This window comes from Polypterus senegalus, chromosome 12 (genome assembly GCF_016835505.1).
Source record: "Polypterus senegalus isolate Bchr_013 chromosome 12, ASM1683550v1, whole genome shotgun sequence".
Classification (NCBI taxonomy): Eukaryota; Metazoa; Chordata; class Cladistia; order Polypteriformes; family Polypteridae; genus Polypterus; species Polypterus senegalus.
This window is the reverse complement of record NC_053165.1, coordinates 132,873,945-132,890,824: the sequence shown is the minus strand read 5'-3', so window position 1 is coordinate 132,890,824 and position 16,880 is coordinate 132,873,945. Positions and strand designations below refer to the sequence as shown.

General features: G+C 38.5%; 1 protein-coding gene across 7 annotated transcripts in view; it reads left to right on the top strand.

The window, feature by feature from the left end:
• Positions 1-16,880, top strand: part of myo9aa (myosin IXAa) — a 470,016-nt gene that overhangs the window by 164,950 nt on the left and 288,186 nt on the right. For all 7 annotated transcript variants that reach the window (XM_039773456.1, XM_039773459.1, XM_039773460.1 and 4 more), the window contains exon 4: positions 2,063-2,980. In XM_039773456.1, coding sequence (XP_039629390.1) covers positions 2,138-2,980 — 843 coding nt within the window. In that variant the 5' untranslated portion in view covers positions 2,063-2,137. The remainder of the gene's footprint in view (positions 1-2,062; positions 2,981-16,880) is intronic.

Below are 16,880 nucleotides of genomic sequence, written 5' to 3'. Positions count from 1 at the left end.
AGCAATTTGGCAGAACACCGGAGCTGATCAGTCAGTTGAGCAGCCACATTAGTTGAGCAGCCAGCTCATGAGCACTGCCGCTCCTGGCAGAACTGCAGCACCACTGTCTCTGGGATTCAGCCGCTGCTCTAGTCGAACCAGCAGTCATTAACACTCACCTCTGTGTGTTTGCGTGCATCCAGTTCAAGCGCAGTTGAATTTCATCAATGGCTTTAGTTGCTTCTTGAACATATAATAAATTGTTGCAGTAGTTTATTTTATAGTTTTTACAGTTCATTTGCAGTTTGTAAAATGATCAGTGTTGCAGTAATTGGGATGCTGTTTGCATGAAAAAAATATGTTCCATTTAAAATTTCACATTTTCTTTGTGAATTATGACGGTTACTTAAAAAGTGCCACTAAAAAGTATTTGGCGTCCGGGGTGTATTAACCCTCAAGTATGTGTTGGTTTAAGGGTTAACTATTATTGTCGAAACCTTGATATACACATTATAGTATAAACATCAACGTTATCACGTGACACTAACTTTACTCGCTAAAACTTACCTCTCAAGAAATGGCGGGATCACAGCCCCAGGATGCTTGCGTTTCAGATGCTCATTCATCGCGATGGTGTAACCTTGAAAAGAAAGCTCCGCTTTGCATAATCTGCATTTGACTTTTTTTTTCTTTTTTGGTGAAGTGATCCTACACTTTAGAAAGTTTCTGTCTCAATTTTTTTCCATCTCCTTCCCCATCCTTTATCTAATTCACCATTGCAACCAAGTTTATTTTCATCTACATTCTTCTTCTCCTCAGTTCTTCCTCGTTGGTATCTATCTATCTGTCCTGTATTAAGTTATCATTTGTGCCCCATGTTCACAATAGTTTCAAGTTAGTTTGGCTGGTACAGAAGTCTTCAGTGTTATGGAATTGCGTCCCATTCAGTGTTACTTCTTGCTTTGTTTGTTATATTTTCACAATAAACTTCACCTTTCTATAACTCTGTGGTAGAATAAGCAGTTTCTAAGTGTCAGAATTTGCCAGGTGAAACCTCACACATACTGTATATTCAAATAAATGAATACATGAAAAGGTTTGGTCAGTGGATATGCTTGGTCTAGTACGTTTGTGTGCATGGCTGTGGTGACACAGAGGCAGTTCCAGCCTTGTGTCTTATTCTGCCAGTTCAGGCTATGGCTGCCATTTGACTGCCCACACTGCCTCTCTACCTCTGACTCCAATTCCTGGTATTAAAGACCCCGTTACTTTACTTGGCTTTAGCAAAGCCATAGGAAAGTCACCAAGGTTATCATCCCTCAAATAAAAGGTCTTAGTGAATTGTATGTCCATCCATTTTCAAAGCTGCTTATCCTGCTTAATTTTCTGCATCTATTTTCCTGGATTAAATGGAATCAAAATCCATCTTTAGCAAAACAATGCGGATGTTTTTGTTTAAAATACAAATGACTTGACCCCCTTCCTATTGATGTTCAAAGCTGCTTAACTCAGTTCTTTTTGTGAATGTTTTCTTATTTCCCTTACCTGTAGCTATAAGTGAAATTTCTGTGTGTATTTAGTCCAAAATGTGCATATTTTTGTGCTGTTGCATCACATGACCTGACTGGTTTTTCTTTCATTTGACCAGTATTTCTTGATTCTCTATCCCTCGGCCATTCCTTTGTTTGAGAGATGAAGGCAAATTCTTTTTTTATAGGTCATCACAATAAATTAGGTGTATCTTATTAGACTTTTCATATTAAACAAATGCCACTACATGCTGAAACCCAATGAACCCCTTGACGCTGTGTCACCAAAAGTGACTTGGACGACCCCCTGCTGCTGTTGCTGCAGGGCGCGAGACCTCTGACGTGAGCTCACTTGCCTAATGAATGCATGGCATTTGTGTAATCTAAATGATTTGCAGGGTTAGGCTTTGTCTCAGGTCTCATTTGTACCCCCTCCCCCACCGACCCATTTAGTGCTGCAGCATTCTTTATTTTGGGAATTAAAAGTGCATTTTTGAACAAACAATCCTCTCTTCCTGTGTTTGTAATTAACTGTCTTTTTTCTATTTTTTCAGCTGTTATGACTTGAAACAGTCACTCAGGCCTCTCACGGACGTGTTACAAGTGCTGATGGGAACTGCTGCTCCAATATGAATGTGCATGATGTTGGAGGGAGACGACGCTTTGAGGACTCGGAATTTACCCTGCGAATCTATCCAGGGAGCATTGCAGAAGGGACGATCTACTGCCCAGTCTCGGCACGTAAGATTACCACGGCTGCAGAGGTCATAGACTTTCTCATCAATAAGCTCCAGTTGGACAAAACAAAATGTTATGTTCTTGCAGAGGTCAAGGAATTTGGTGGGGAGGAGTGGATCCTCAATCCTACAGACTGTCCAGTGCAACGTATGATGCTCTGGCCCCGAATGGCATTAGAAAACCGTTTTAGCAGTGATGATTATCGCTTTTTGTTGCGAGAGAAGAACCTAGATGGCTCTATCCACTATGGAAATCTGCAGATGTGGCTGCGGGTCACAGAGGAACGCCGGCGGATGGTGGAGAGGGGTTTTCTGCCTCAGCCTCAGCAGAAAGATTATGATGATCTCTGTAATTTGCCCGACCTCAATGAAAAGACCCTTTTGGACAATTTAAGGAGCCGATTTAAGCAGGAAAAAATCTACACCTATGTGGGCAGCATTCTGATAGTAATTAACCCCTTTAAATTCTTGCCAATCTATAACCCAAAATATGTCAAGATGTATGACAACCATCATCTGGGGAAGCTGGAGCCACACATATATGCTGTAGCTGATGTAGCATACCACGCCATGCTTCAGCGACGGAAAAACCAGTGCATTGTCATATCGGGGGAAAGCGGATCTGGAAAGACTCAGAGTACAAATTTTCTTATCCACCATCTCACAGCTTTAAGCCAGAAAGGATTTGCCAGTGGTGTAGAGCAGATCATTCTTGGTGCAGGACCTGTCTTGGAGGTAAGTCATTGGTTGTCTTAATATATGAGCCTTCTCCGTGACTTGCATTAATGTAACTCCTTTCTTGTTTATTTGAATGCAGTTTGTATTGGTTTTGAACTTTCTGTAGAGGAATCAGTTTAATTTATGTAGAGGATTTCCAGTGTAGCATAAACCAAACATTTGACTTACTTAGTAATTAATTCGTCCATCTATCCATCCATTTTATAAACCACTTGTCTACTTCAGGGCCATGGGGACTCATTTCCTATTCTGGCAGCAGTGGCTATAAGCCAGGAGATAATCCCTCATGGTGTGGTGGCTCATTGCACAACAGTCACTTATACATGGCCAAATTACAGTTAACTTGTACTTTTGGAAGTAGGAGGAGAAGACCCATACAAACATGGGGGAACTGCCACACTTCTTATGGGCCTGGAATCTCATACGTTCTCAATCCAATCTAAGTTAGTGATGGTCTGGAGCTTCTCGCTTCAGTAAAGGGGACAGAAGGCACAAACCAAAACAAGACAGGACAACGGTCATTTGCAGAGCTCACTCACATGTATACACTCACACTGGGCTCATTTTAGACTTATGAATTAGCCTAACACACACATCTTAGGGGGTGTGTAAGAAAAACATTGTACATGTGAGGAAATATCCCCATGTAGACACAGATTGAAAGAGTGTATTGTACACAGATGGTAACAATGCTCAAAATTCAAGTCCAAATTTATGGGCTTTTGAGTTAACAGCACTATCTACTGTGCTTCACTTCACCAATTTAACAGAGGTAAAATAAAAACCACAATGTGTCGTGTGAAATATCTTGGCATACACACACTCATATTTTTCTGTTTTTGTGTCAAGTGTCGCTTTTTTCTAATGGTTTCATATGAGCAAAATTTGCAGAAAGGAAATGATTACGCCCAGGGAACCCCGACAGAGGTAGCGTTTGATGTAGGCAGTGGTGACTGGCAAAGTTCAAGTACGCTGAAAAATATTTGCAGGAATATTTCCAGGTTTGCCTTTTACTTAGTAACCTGGCCTGAGTGCTGAAGGATCCCTTCAAAATAATTTCTGTGTCCAGTTCTTGTAAGTGTTCTGGTTGCATGGCATTGCATGGTATACAATGTATACGGCATCGAAGCAGACAAAATAGTAAACATTATGCAGTTAAACTGGAGCATTTCTCTAGTTCATTTCAAGTAGTATCAATATATCAAGGATGAAGACTTGTGTGCCATGCTATTAAAGTGCTTAGAGGAATACCACCACAAATATATTTTTTTATTTTACTTATTCCATGTGGCTTGTAGTAATGGCCAAGAAAAAAAAATTAATTTGATGTTTTCAAGGAGAATCGAAATTCTGATAGAATAAGTGTATATAAAGAACAGTGCAGGGCCACAGCAAACAATTTAAGACAGCACTGCTAAGCCAGTCAATGACAGGGAGAGGTGGTCTTCAATTCCAAAGCTCGGTCCCATGTGAATATGTGCACTGCTGTCAATCAATTTAAAGAATAAGATGAATGCAACGAATGGGATGTGGATTTATTTGTTTGTGTCAGAGTATGTGCCATGGTTTTCTGTATTTAACAATATATGTGCTTGGAATGCTGTGAGCAAACGTCTGGATGACTTGACATTTGGACTAATTCATGGATATTCTTATATTGTTTGCTTTGGTCCAGAGTTAGTCAACAGAAATGCCTATTCTATCAGAAACGTTATCTCCATTCTGGATAAAAACATGAGATTAAAAACTTTGTTGGACATCACTATCAACTAACTACAAGGGATAAGTAATATATTAAAAGAAAATATAATTTTTGGTTGGAGTATTCCTTTCCGGCCAAACTGCAACAAATGACGAGTAAACAAAATTTGTTGAAAATATGGACAAACTAAACCTCAGCTGTATAAAGTACCATGTCTTGTAAAACATCTTCTGTCTACTGAGCATTTATATTTATCAGCTGACCAACTGACTTCTGTAGACTTTGGTTGTGTCATTTTTTGATCCATCTAGTAATCGTTCAAGGCCTTGAGTCAGGCTTAAGTGGCTTTGATGATGTGCACTCTTCAGCCTCCCTAGATTATAAAAGGAGGGGTCACTGGTCCTAAGAAGGAATTGCAGCCCATGTGCTGAGGACCCTATGAAGAAATAGGTTTCTAGAGCCTGGTTTATATGATAGCAATGTGGTAGGTAATGGCACATGAACAGCTGTACGAAACCATTAACAAAAATAAGTCTTCAGTCTTATTTTAAATGTCAAGGCCAATGTGGTGTCCCTGGTGTGCTGGTTAAGTCATTCTAGAATTTCAGGCTTCTTTCCTAATGGTTCTACTGCTTATGGTAATTGTTAACTATCCTGGTAGTTACAGAATGTGATGACTTGTCTAACCACAGAGTCCACACTGATGGATGGATGGATAGATAGATGGATGGTACTTTTTTGCCCGAAGGGTAAAATTTCACTTTTTACAGCAGCTCAAGAAATTTTATAACAATATTGATGTAGGTATAGAGACGCCCAAGTAGCGTTTCTTGACATACTTCTTGTGATTCTTTGTCTGAAAGTACTCAGAAAGAGGGTGTGCAGCATTGTTCATAATGGCACTCAGTTTTATCTATATTGTCTTCTCCATCACTACCTCCAGGGGGTCCAAAGTCCATCCCATAACAGAGCCTGCTTTCTTAATTATGTTGTTACTTTATTCTTTCGGCTTCTCCTAAAGTGATGTTAACAGCCCAGCACACCACAGCGTAGAAAATTGCATTGGTCATCAGTGAGTTATAGAAGATATTAAGGATGTCACTCCTCGCATTAAAGGAGCACAGTATCTTAAGAAAAAAGAGCCTGCTTTGTCCTTCTTATATAACTATAAGTCCAGCCACTCATTGATTTGGACCTCCACGTACTTGTAAAAGTGCACACCACCAAATCACCCCATGAATAGTGAGTGGCCAGGTGTCTTGGTTGTGGTGAAAGTCAATAACCAGCTCATTGATTTTGCTGATGCTAAATTGCAGATGATTCTTTCTGTACCAAGAAACAAAGTGGTTAAACTCAGCAAAGTAGATGATTAGGGGCTGTTGAGTATATGTGACTGAACCAGTATCAGTCTAAAATCACAGTGATGTGATTGTAACTGATCCATTTTGATGAGGTGAGCTGTTTGAAAGTAGCACTTTACATTTCTCTTCAATCTAAAGCAGAAGAAATTGCTTAATAGGGAACAGAAACCTTCAACAATAGGTTACTTTAAGAATAATAGTCAGAAGAAAAAACAAAGGCCAAGAAGCACCAGAGTTGTTCTACTGATAATATTTAAACAACTAACAGGTGCAGTTGTTTAAAAATGGTTCTTTACACTTTTACGTGGTAGTTGTCAGCATTGGTGAGGTAGCTGGCACTGCTGAATGTTTCTCTCTTTAAAAGGAGGAGCCGAAAGGTTCACAAGGATAATAAAAAATGTAGTTGTTTGAGATTATGTAAAGCATTTTGTAGAGAAAGCCCTTCAGTGTCCACCGTGGAGGGCAACTTGACCAGTTGTGTAGCACAGAGGGGGGTGGTCTACAGGCTTCTGCTTCTGTTGGGATATCTTGTCTGGGATCTGAGGCTGCATCCAATCTGAGGTGCATTGAACTTTAGGTTATGTCCACAATACTACTTTTTTTTTTTTCTTCTTCTTCAAATGCAGAAATAGGTCTCCGTTTTCACATTTCATCCACACTACCCCAGTGTTTTTTACCCCCGAAAAAGGAGACTTTTGAAAACATGTATTTATGAAAACACCAGCTTGGCATTTTTAGTGTGGGTGGGTGAAAACAATTTTGAAAATGCAGACTCTAACTGCTCTGATTTGTTCTTGTTTATTAAGCAGGCCTTTCATGATTGGATACTGCATATTACAATCTCTCATTTCCCGAATAATAATAATAATTCTTTACATTTATATAGCGTTTCTTTCACTATGTAAAGTGCTTTAGTGAGTGGGGAGCCACTTCAATCACTTCTAATGTGTAGCATCCATCTGGATATTTTGATGGCAGCCATTTTTGCACCAGTACACTCACCACACATTAGCTGTTAGGTGGTGAAGGGGTGAGAGAGAGAGCCAGTTAGAGAGAGGGGATGATTAGGGAGCCAGAATGGAAAAAAAAACTATATTCCAACATAGTAAGCAAAGAAATTCTTTCCATGGTGCTTGTAAGGATTTATTTTTGCCAATGTTTGAATGACCATTGCAGGTGAACATCTACATCATATGCATTGTTTTGTCATTTTAATGTGGACAGAGATACTTTTGCAAACAATATGAAAATGCTAGTGTGGACATAGCCTTACAGTGGATTGCATAGACACCTGCTGTCTTTCAAATTGTGATGTGCTACAGAAGTCAAACATCCACTATGAGTAAGAAAGTTAAGTAGAAGTTAATGGATTTTTTTTCTTTCAAAAGAAGAGTCCTAACCTTTTTGAACCAAGCCATTTGCTCGCTTCACTGCTCTCTACATCAGTCTGATTGTGTGCTATCATTTGCTGATCTCCCTGTGATGAGAAGGTATTAGGAAAAAAAAGGAAATATTTATGGGTGGGCTTTACTTCCTGTATGAATTAGTAATCAGTGTGGAAAATGTTTCTTGTTTCTGTTTGGTACACTAGCATTAGTGAGCCATGTCCTTTCATAGAAATATTGTGCACTTTGGCAAAAGTATAAAGATTGCAGGGAGGGCCTCTGGGGATTTGATAGCACAGTTCTGCTTCATTCAGGGTACTTCATGATTGTAACTTAAATGTGTTTTTTAACTTTGAGTAACACAATATTATCTTGAAAACAAAAATAACATAAATGGTTTTGTCAAGTGTTACACATTTGTCTTTTTTTACAATGGATAAAATAGAAAAAAATATATATATATATAAAAATATATAATATATATGAATATATAATATAAAAAAATTATATATATTTCTTATACATTGTGACAGTTTAAGGGTATGCTCGCACCCTTGTACCCTCAGACTACACATCAGACACCAGGTAAAAGTCCAATAATGATATTTATTATAACAAAATAATGTGCACAAAGCACCCTCCACTCCCAAATACTCCAATAACAATAAACAATAACAAATCCTCCAACCTCCCAGACGCTTAGCCACCCTGCCTCCCAACTCAGCTCATCTGTCTGGGATCTCCCAGAGTCCTTTATACTCCTTGACCCGGAAGTGTTTGTCCCTCAGTCCATGTGACTTTCTATCACTTCCGGGTCAGGTAAAAACTTCTCTTTTCTTCATCCCGGAAGCACATCATTTCTTCTGTCCATGTGAGTGGGACGTACTTCCGGAGTGTAGGGAAAATAGTCCCTGGGCCTCCCTGCAGCGACTCCTGGCGGCCCCCATGGTATCCAGCAGGGCTGTGCATTTAAAGACCACTGTCCATAATTCCCTGTTGGCATTTGGGGCACCTCTACGCTGCAAGGAGGGCTCCATCTGGCGGCCTGGAGATATTGGCCGGGGTACATGGCCGGCCATATCTTACAACATATACATGAGGGGCAGTCAAAAGGTTCCTGGAATTGTGATATAGTGGAAGAGTGAGAGATCAGATTACTCAGACATTGTTGTGGAAGGGAGTGAAATACATAGATAACGTGTCTGAATTGATTTTGCGGTGTAGTTTTGTTTTAATTACTGTTTGAGTTAGACATGTGCATAGTCATTCGGTGCAATGTCGCAGTTGGAAATGTGCCAATATCAAGTTCTGAAGCTGATTTTCCTAATTTGTACACAATACAGTATATACCTTTCATTATTTAAGGATTCTTGAACATGCAACATGGCACCAGATCTTATACACTTGCTTTCTGTCCTTCATTACCAATGAATGAGCTGTAAACCAAATGAATGGTCAATGAGCTGGAAACCAAAAGTCACCTAGCAAGTAATAAAATCAGTACTATTCTAAACTTATACAGCTGTTCTATTTTTTTTCATCCTTTTTTAGGTGCATTCACATATAAAGCAAAGCACCTATTGCAATAGCCCAGGGGTGCCCACACTTTTTCGGCTTGCAAGCTACTTTTAAAATGGCCAGGTCGAAATGATCTACCTAAATTAAAAATCCTTTATATATATAAATATAATAGTATACTTTATATATAAAATATATGTTGTCGTACCTTGCATAACTGAATAACCTTTAACCTTTATGGCACAATAACAATTCAATACTTTTATGGTCACTACAGTATTTGGATTTAATAATCTTCATGTGGGAAAAGGCTGACTCGCATAAATAAGTAGAGCCGAATAATGCAGTCAAGGAGCTTTTGAATTCAGCCGAGTGAAAAATTATGGCTGTCCGATTAACTGCGATTTTAGTTCCCTCTCCTTTCTCTTCCTCAGATCGCTTTTTGGAAGGACGTCAGTTTTGTAGTTTTCATGAACAGTTTGAAAGTGCCTTTCCACATTTTCCTTCTTTGGAACAGCAATGATAGATTCACAGATCAGACAAATGCACTTCAATTGTGACATTGTGAGAAAAAAAATCCTCTTCCAATTCCACATCCAGCCCATACTCTTCCCAAACATTTTTTTTTAAATCCCTTCTTTAGTCTATATAAATTGGAAGGCTAACTAGATCACAGCCGGAGTTTTGCAGTAGCATGGGCGTTTGATCGTGCATGTGGGGTGACCAGTGTGTTAGAAGAAAAGAGATCTCAGACTGGCTACCCTGTATTGTCAATCAAGTGGCAAATGCCATAAGGAGGATATATAGACTAACGTTTAAAATTGTTTTTTTTTAATGCATTGTGATCTACCAGTCGATCGCGATTGACGCATTGGGCAACCCTGCAATAGCCCATGTCTTCCTATCTGTATGTCTGTCCGCATGAAGCACTTGGCTCTCCTGGACCAATTTTGTTGAAGTGTGGCACACTTGTTCTTCAAAGAAATATCTTGAGACTGTTCAATTTTCATTGAGACATCTTAATCAGGCTGCACTGTTCAATGTTTTGAAATTTGAAAATCTCCCATCAAAAAGCATTGCTGATTTTCAAAATTTTTCAGTCTTAAAACTGAGAAACGTTCTGTGTGAGTTCAGTGAGGAATTAATTTACTGTTTCAATTTTACCTTGAGAGAGGTTGCTTGAACTTGTATATTTTTTATATTTTACACTTTTACTTGTCTGACAGCATCTCAGATGCCCAAAAGAGGTGGGTATGACCCTGATCTCTACAATTTCTCCAGATACTACTGTAAATAGAACTGCATTTAATCTGTGTGCAGAAGATTGGACCTCGCTGGCCTCTAATAGTGAGGACGGAGCAGGATTATAGTTTGCTCAATGGTGATTACTTACTGGTAAAAGACTGAACATGCCTTATGGTTTATCCATTCCTCAAGAGCTGTTTTTACTTCTCTGTAGTTTTAGACTGGCATTAAAATCTTTAAGAGTGCATGAGGCAGAAACTGGCTTATTCAGCCTTGTTAAAATTACTGTCACCTTTCATATTCCCATTATACATTAAGCCAGTTCTTTCTTTTTTATATAATTGTAATGATTTACTGTGTTTTAAATAATATTAATAGCTAAGTGGAGAACTTATTGCAGTTGCTTTTCTCAATTCAAATGGTAATATTGATTGTGATTTTATGCTAGTATTGGTTATTTTCAATGGCTAATTATTGTATACTACTGTATTTGGGTATATTTTCAAAAATGTTATGTTTAAGAAAATTCAAAAACAACTAGTCACAGACCTTGCACCATTAACACACTTCAGTTAATGCCATGTTCACATCATTTGAATTAGAATTTGCTGTGCATGAAAACTATTGAGCCACCACAAGCCTATTTAGGCTACATTTTTAACACCATTGAAAAGTGCTGTTAAAAAGCACAAATTTAATGTTGTCTACTAACACACGTAGTTACATTTTATTATCTCTGTTTTTGAATAAGACGCATTATTACAAATTATTCTTTTGTTGAACAAAAATGTGATAACTGATTCTTGGACAAAGTAAATTTAAAAAAAAAAAGTTCTACAACTTTCATATCACTGAAATTAGTCACCAAATGGACTTGAATGTTACACAATGCAGAACTTGTCTAAGGTTTTTTTTTTGGGGGGGATGCTAGGGGATAAAGCTTGATCTGGTTAGTATTTGGTGCAAAAGAAGTGCCTGTGACTAGGATGCCAATTTGTCTGAGGCCTTGCTCACACTTGCACGCACTGGCACAGTTCCTCATAAACTTGTAAGGTAGCGTTGAGTTAGTGCTAAAGTTGCAAGGCTTTTGGTGCGTAATAGGAGATCAATATAACTGAAATGAAATCATTATTGCATTGGAATAACATTCAACACAATTAGTGACCAGACTATGAAAGCTAAGTCACTGGAGCTGAGGTGCATCAGTAGTAACCATTAGGTCATTGTCCTGCCCTCATTTAGCAATTATAATGCACAAATTTAATTTAAAACACATTCGTCTAATGCTGTCATGTGCATTTTTGTCCAATCTGAAGTGAAATTAAGATTAGGTTTTTCTTAACTTTTTTTTTTTTTTTTTTTGGTGGCCCAAACGTAAAGGGCTTTTCTGCAGATGTTGCACAGGCCTGATCAGTAGGATGACGCTGAGCCCTGCAGACGTCTTGGACCAGATCCTAGAATTTATTTATTTAATTTTTTCCCCGCACATGCCTTGCTACTCCAAGCATTCTTCCCAATGCACATGCCAGGAACATTAAATACTGTTCATCTAAGATTTATTGACAGCACGCTTTTTGTTATGTGTTTTGTGAAGCATATTCTTAATAATTCTATTGGTCCTGTATATTAACATTAATGTGGAAATGCTGTATGCCACCCAAGAATGCTAGTTATCAGGGAAGTTAATGTTTGAAAACACTATATAGCATTAGAATTAACACAAATAAATAATAATACAATATAAAATAACAAGAACTTGTGTGTTCCATCTTGTAAGATTCACTAGACCAACACTAGTTTCTTTCCCAAACCTCTTTGAGACACCAGCTATTCCAATTCATTTATTAAAGTCCAGTAAAAGCTCACTGCATTCACTTGAATTAAGTGCAAACCAGGCATGCTAGTTGTGTAGTTTAACAAAGAGATGGGTCCACTAGACGGTAACCACAGATACTGGGGTGCCTCAAAGAGAGATCTGAAAATGGCTGAGCTAACGCACTTATATCAATTCACAGTTTTGTATCAACAATGCTACAGACAGCAAGTGATACCACATCAGACCAAGCTTTCAAGATATGGTGTTCAAGGTACTACAATGAAATTTGAAGAAATTAGGAAAACTGAAAGCATAACATACTGTATACTTGAAGACCCAAAAGCTGTCTGATACTGACAAAAGAACTTTGCAAAGTCATTAAGGTATCTCCCGAGCACCTGGTGGAGTCCTCTATCTTCTCAGTACACTCTGCGGCCATGTAAAATGGTCTAGTAGGGTATTTTTAGCAAAGAAGCAATTCTGGCAGAAAGGCAACAAGCAGAAGACTGTAGTACTTGAAAGACCATAAAGCATACTTGACAACCAGGGCAGAAAGTCTTATGGAGGAATGAGTTCAAATTCTGAAGTTTTGATTCACAAAGATAGTAGTATCCAGTATGTCAGAAGAATAGCAAGCAGAAAGTGTGTTAAAATGTGTCTGCAACCTTCTGTGAAGCAGGATGGCCATTTAGACATAATCTTTAGTATGCAGTATAGGGGGATCTATTCTGAATATAAGGTATGATGATATCTGAAAAAGATAGATTTTTATTCATCATGCTTCACTTTTGTGGAAAGCAGCTTGGAAAAAAGTTAATATTGCTCCACAACAACTCCAATACTACCAACACAATGAAGACCTGCTTGGAGTGTTAAGTCTACAATTGAAACATTGTCCCAGAGCCCCAACCTCAACATAACTGAAACTGTGTACACCAGCAACATATATTTCTGTAGCACATTTTCATACAAACAATGTAGCTCAACTTTAGAAGACATATAAGAGAAAGTTACATGAAAAAAAATAATTAAGCTTAAGCAATAATACTAAAGAATATGTAACAAAAAAAAGTAAGATCAGTTAGCCAGGAGGATAGAAAAAACAAACTCTGGTTAGGCTGGAGAAAAACAAAATCTTCAGGGGATCCAAGACTAACAGACTTCCCAGCTCCCACTGGGTATTCAAACTAACATAAATGCTCTTAAATCAGTCCTCTTTGTTTTCAGGCATCACGAGATAGTATTTGATGAAGTTGGTCTCATGGACATCTGAGACCCACAGACGGCTACATGGTGCAGAAGAACTGGAAAAGAGAGCAGAAGATAGTAGAGATTAATAAAGACTACGGATGCTTGAAAAATATGATAATTCTATGCCCATACAGTCTGTTAGGAGTACAACTAAAATGTATCTACAGAAAGGCCAGGGGCCTCATGTATAAACGGTGTGTACGCACCAAAATGTTCCGTAAGCCCGTTTCCACGTTCAAATCGCGATAAATAAAACCTAAACTAGGTGTAAAGCCACGCACATTTCCATGGTAGCTCATACCCTGGCATACGCAAGTTCCACACTAGGTTTTGCAGACTGGCGGCACCTAGCGTCAAAGCAGTGCTACTGTTCCAGTGTGAGTTCTCTTTCTTTTTTAGATCCACGTCCCTGACGCAGCTTTATAAATAAACTGAAATTAACTGCATATTGTTTATTAGTTTAATGCATCTAATTGTATTTAACCTGTAACAATATAATGCCACGGAATGGCCAAACTATTCCAAATACCTTTAGCGTTCCTCTCAATGCACCTTCTTTTTCTTCTTTCTGCTGATCAACTTTTTCCATATTACTCTCACTGCACCACTTAGAGCAGCTGATTGGAAAGAGAATTATTGGTATACAGCATCAAGCACACGCTGCCTCAGCCATGCTGTCTATTGAACTGCTTTCACACAGCAAACGCTTCAGAGCCTTTCCTGTACGGACCTCGTGTTTCAGAAACCGTTTCATCCCAAGAACTATAAACACACTTAATCAGTCCATCAAGTGCTCCTTGTAGAACTGTTTGTACTTATTAGTACAATCACTTCACTGTAAACTTGCAATACAATTATAATATTGCACAACCTGAGCCACTTTATAAAGGGTGTATTTGCATATGATGACGATGTAATTTTTAAGATAAAATGCAGCAAAATATGTTTATTATACAGAGAAAACTTTAACCTCATTTAAATAATCTATATTGTTAATAATTAAACATGTGAGGACATGGTGTCGCTGTGCTAGCAAGGATATGGTGCTCCGTTCACAGATTGTTCCTGCCTTGTGCTGTATGCTTGCTGGGACTGGTGTGACACTGGAAGGATAGAATAATTAAACATGTACTATGAAGATATTTCAATGTTCTTTAAAAGTTTTGAAGAATTGGCGTTCTAAGCTTACAGATGGCTTAACATCCATTACAGAGCTGATTGTGTGGCGATTGGGGGTTAGTACGTTTGAAAGAGACAGTACTGCTGCAATAAATTATTTCATCGAAGGTCGCGCACAATCACTGCGCCACCATGTTCCCATGTTTAATAACATGCTTTAACTCCTATCATCATGAAAATGATATCAAGCATACATCTCAGTATTTTAATTATTCAGAGAGCTGTAATATTACGAATGTAATGGATTCTGTGTCCTGTCGGAGGAAGAGGAAGCCCGGAAGCACGTAGTGATTCACACACACAGAGCACATAGAAGATCAAATACAAAACAAAGCATTTAACGTGCTACTTTAGTTATGATGGGATTTGAGAAACTAGTAAATTAAATGATTTTAAGATTAAGTTTATGATCTACTTTAATGACAAAATAAACTACGTGATTAAAGTGGAAATTTTGAGATTGAAGTTGACATTTTGTGCTTTTTCCCCACTGTGTGCCTTTTTTTTTCCCTGTACCCTAATAAGCTTTCATATGACACTCAGATGGTGGGCTACGACTCGCCTTTTCACGGCGACTTTGATATCTGACAAGTTCTTTTTTTATTTCAGGCACTGTGCGACTTTATGAACTTGAGCTTTCGAGTTTCTCTAACACTCTATGTCACTTGATCAACTTCTTTTTGTTGTTTGTACCACTGATTAAACCAACAAATAGTATGTTTTTCCTTGCCTCCACTTGGTATTTGCTGAACTTCTATTTCCCCTTGTGCTTTTGCCGTTGCTTTTTCACAGAACGCTGAGCTTAAGGGCTATTTATATTGATTTGCATATTCAAATTGGCGTAATTCTGGGAGGAGACAGGGCGGGACAGAAGGCGCGTGCATATGCGTTACTTTTCATGCTGACCGGGATTTATGTAGCGGAAGAACGTGGAAGTTGGCTAACACACATAATTTTGTGCGTAAGCACATTTCCTCTTTTGTGCTTATGCCATGTTATAGTGTGAATTCTACGCACGCTTATGCATGTGGCCCCAGGTGAAATTTTATAGGTAAAGTATTCCAGATTTTATGTTCATAATAGCAAAAGGACGCATTGCCACTATTGTTAAGATTGGGCTGTTGGAAGTTTAAGCAGACCACAATTAGAAGATCTAAGGTTACGACATGGAGTATAGACGGACAGGCTTTCCATGATATGGAATGAAGCAAGATTACTTAAGGCTTTATACACCATTAGTAATTTTGTTAAGTCAATTCTGAATGACATAGGTAACTAATGTAAAGATGCTAAAACTGGTGAGATGTGTTCAGATTTTGTTTTTCTAGTTAAGATTCTAGCTGCTACATTCTGTACTAATTGCAGTCGATTGATGTCTTTCTTAGGCTGTACTATTAAGAGTGCATTACAGTAATCTAGTCTACTAAAAACAAAAGTGTGAACTAATTTTCAGTGTCTTATAAAGTTACTAGCAAAATACCCGTGCTTCGCAGAGGCGAAGTACTGCATTAAAATTTTTATTAAGAAGAAAATTTAACCTTTTTAAACTGAGGGAAAATATGCGAATAATTATTTGTTAAGGATCTCTTTGTATACCATGTTGTCAGTTCGGCCATCCGGTTGTAACATGACCAAGCTGTGGCTGAGCTTACTCTTGAGCATGCAACTTACAGCTGGCCATGTGAACAGTAATCTTGTCTCAAATCTCACAGCTTGGATTGCTGCTGTCATAATCGGTTTGAGTTTCATGGTTTGTTTCAATTACGACAGTATTTGCAGGATTTGTTGGCATCTGTCAAGCGTTGTAAGCAAAGTGTCCACTACTGAAATCATCACCTGTGAATCTAAGATGTTTAAGAGGCATTGGCGGTTGTCGAAAGGTGTAAAATATTTGGCCATTTCGATACACTTGAAAGCGACAACCGAACAATTCAGCAGCAGCCATCAACTCACATGCAGAACCATAGGTGAAGAGCTTAAGCATTTCACTGTTATAGTGGTCCTGTGTAGTATAATTACCTCCTGTACAGTCATCAGTCCACACCTTGAACCTGTCCCAGTCATTCAATACATAAGACACAATGTTCCTCCGGATATCAAGAGTGAGCCTGATATGGCCGTGCAATATGTAACAAAGAGAATGGAAAAGGTAGGTGGTATCTCCGGGCATGGAAACCACTCGGTAAGTGACAGTTCTTTGATCGATGGTGATCATCTTGATAGACATGGTAATGCGGGTTGGAATGATAAAGGAAATGGGTACCTGAGCAATGTAAAGTAGGTGTAAAATACCTATACAATAACTATAATTGTAATAAACAAACAATAAAACAGCGGAGAAGCCGTGGATTAAATAAAAAGGCTGTAGTTATCAGTAGGGAGACGTGAATCCCGTGGCGAAGCAAGGAAGGGAATGTAGAGACTGGAGCGACGGACAGCC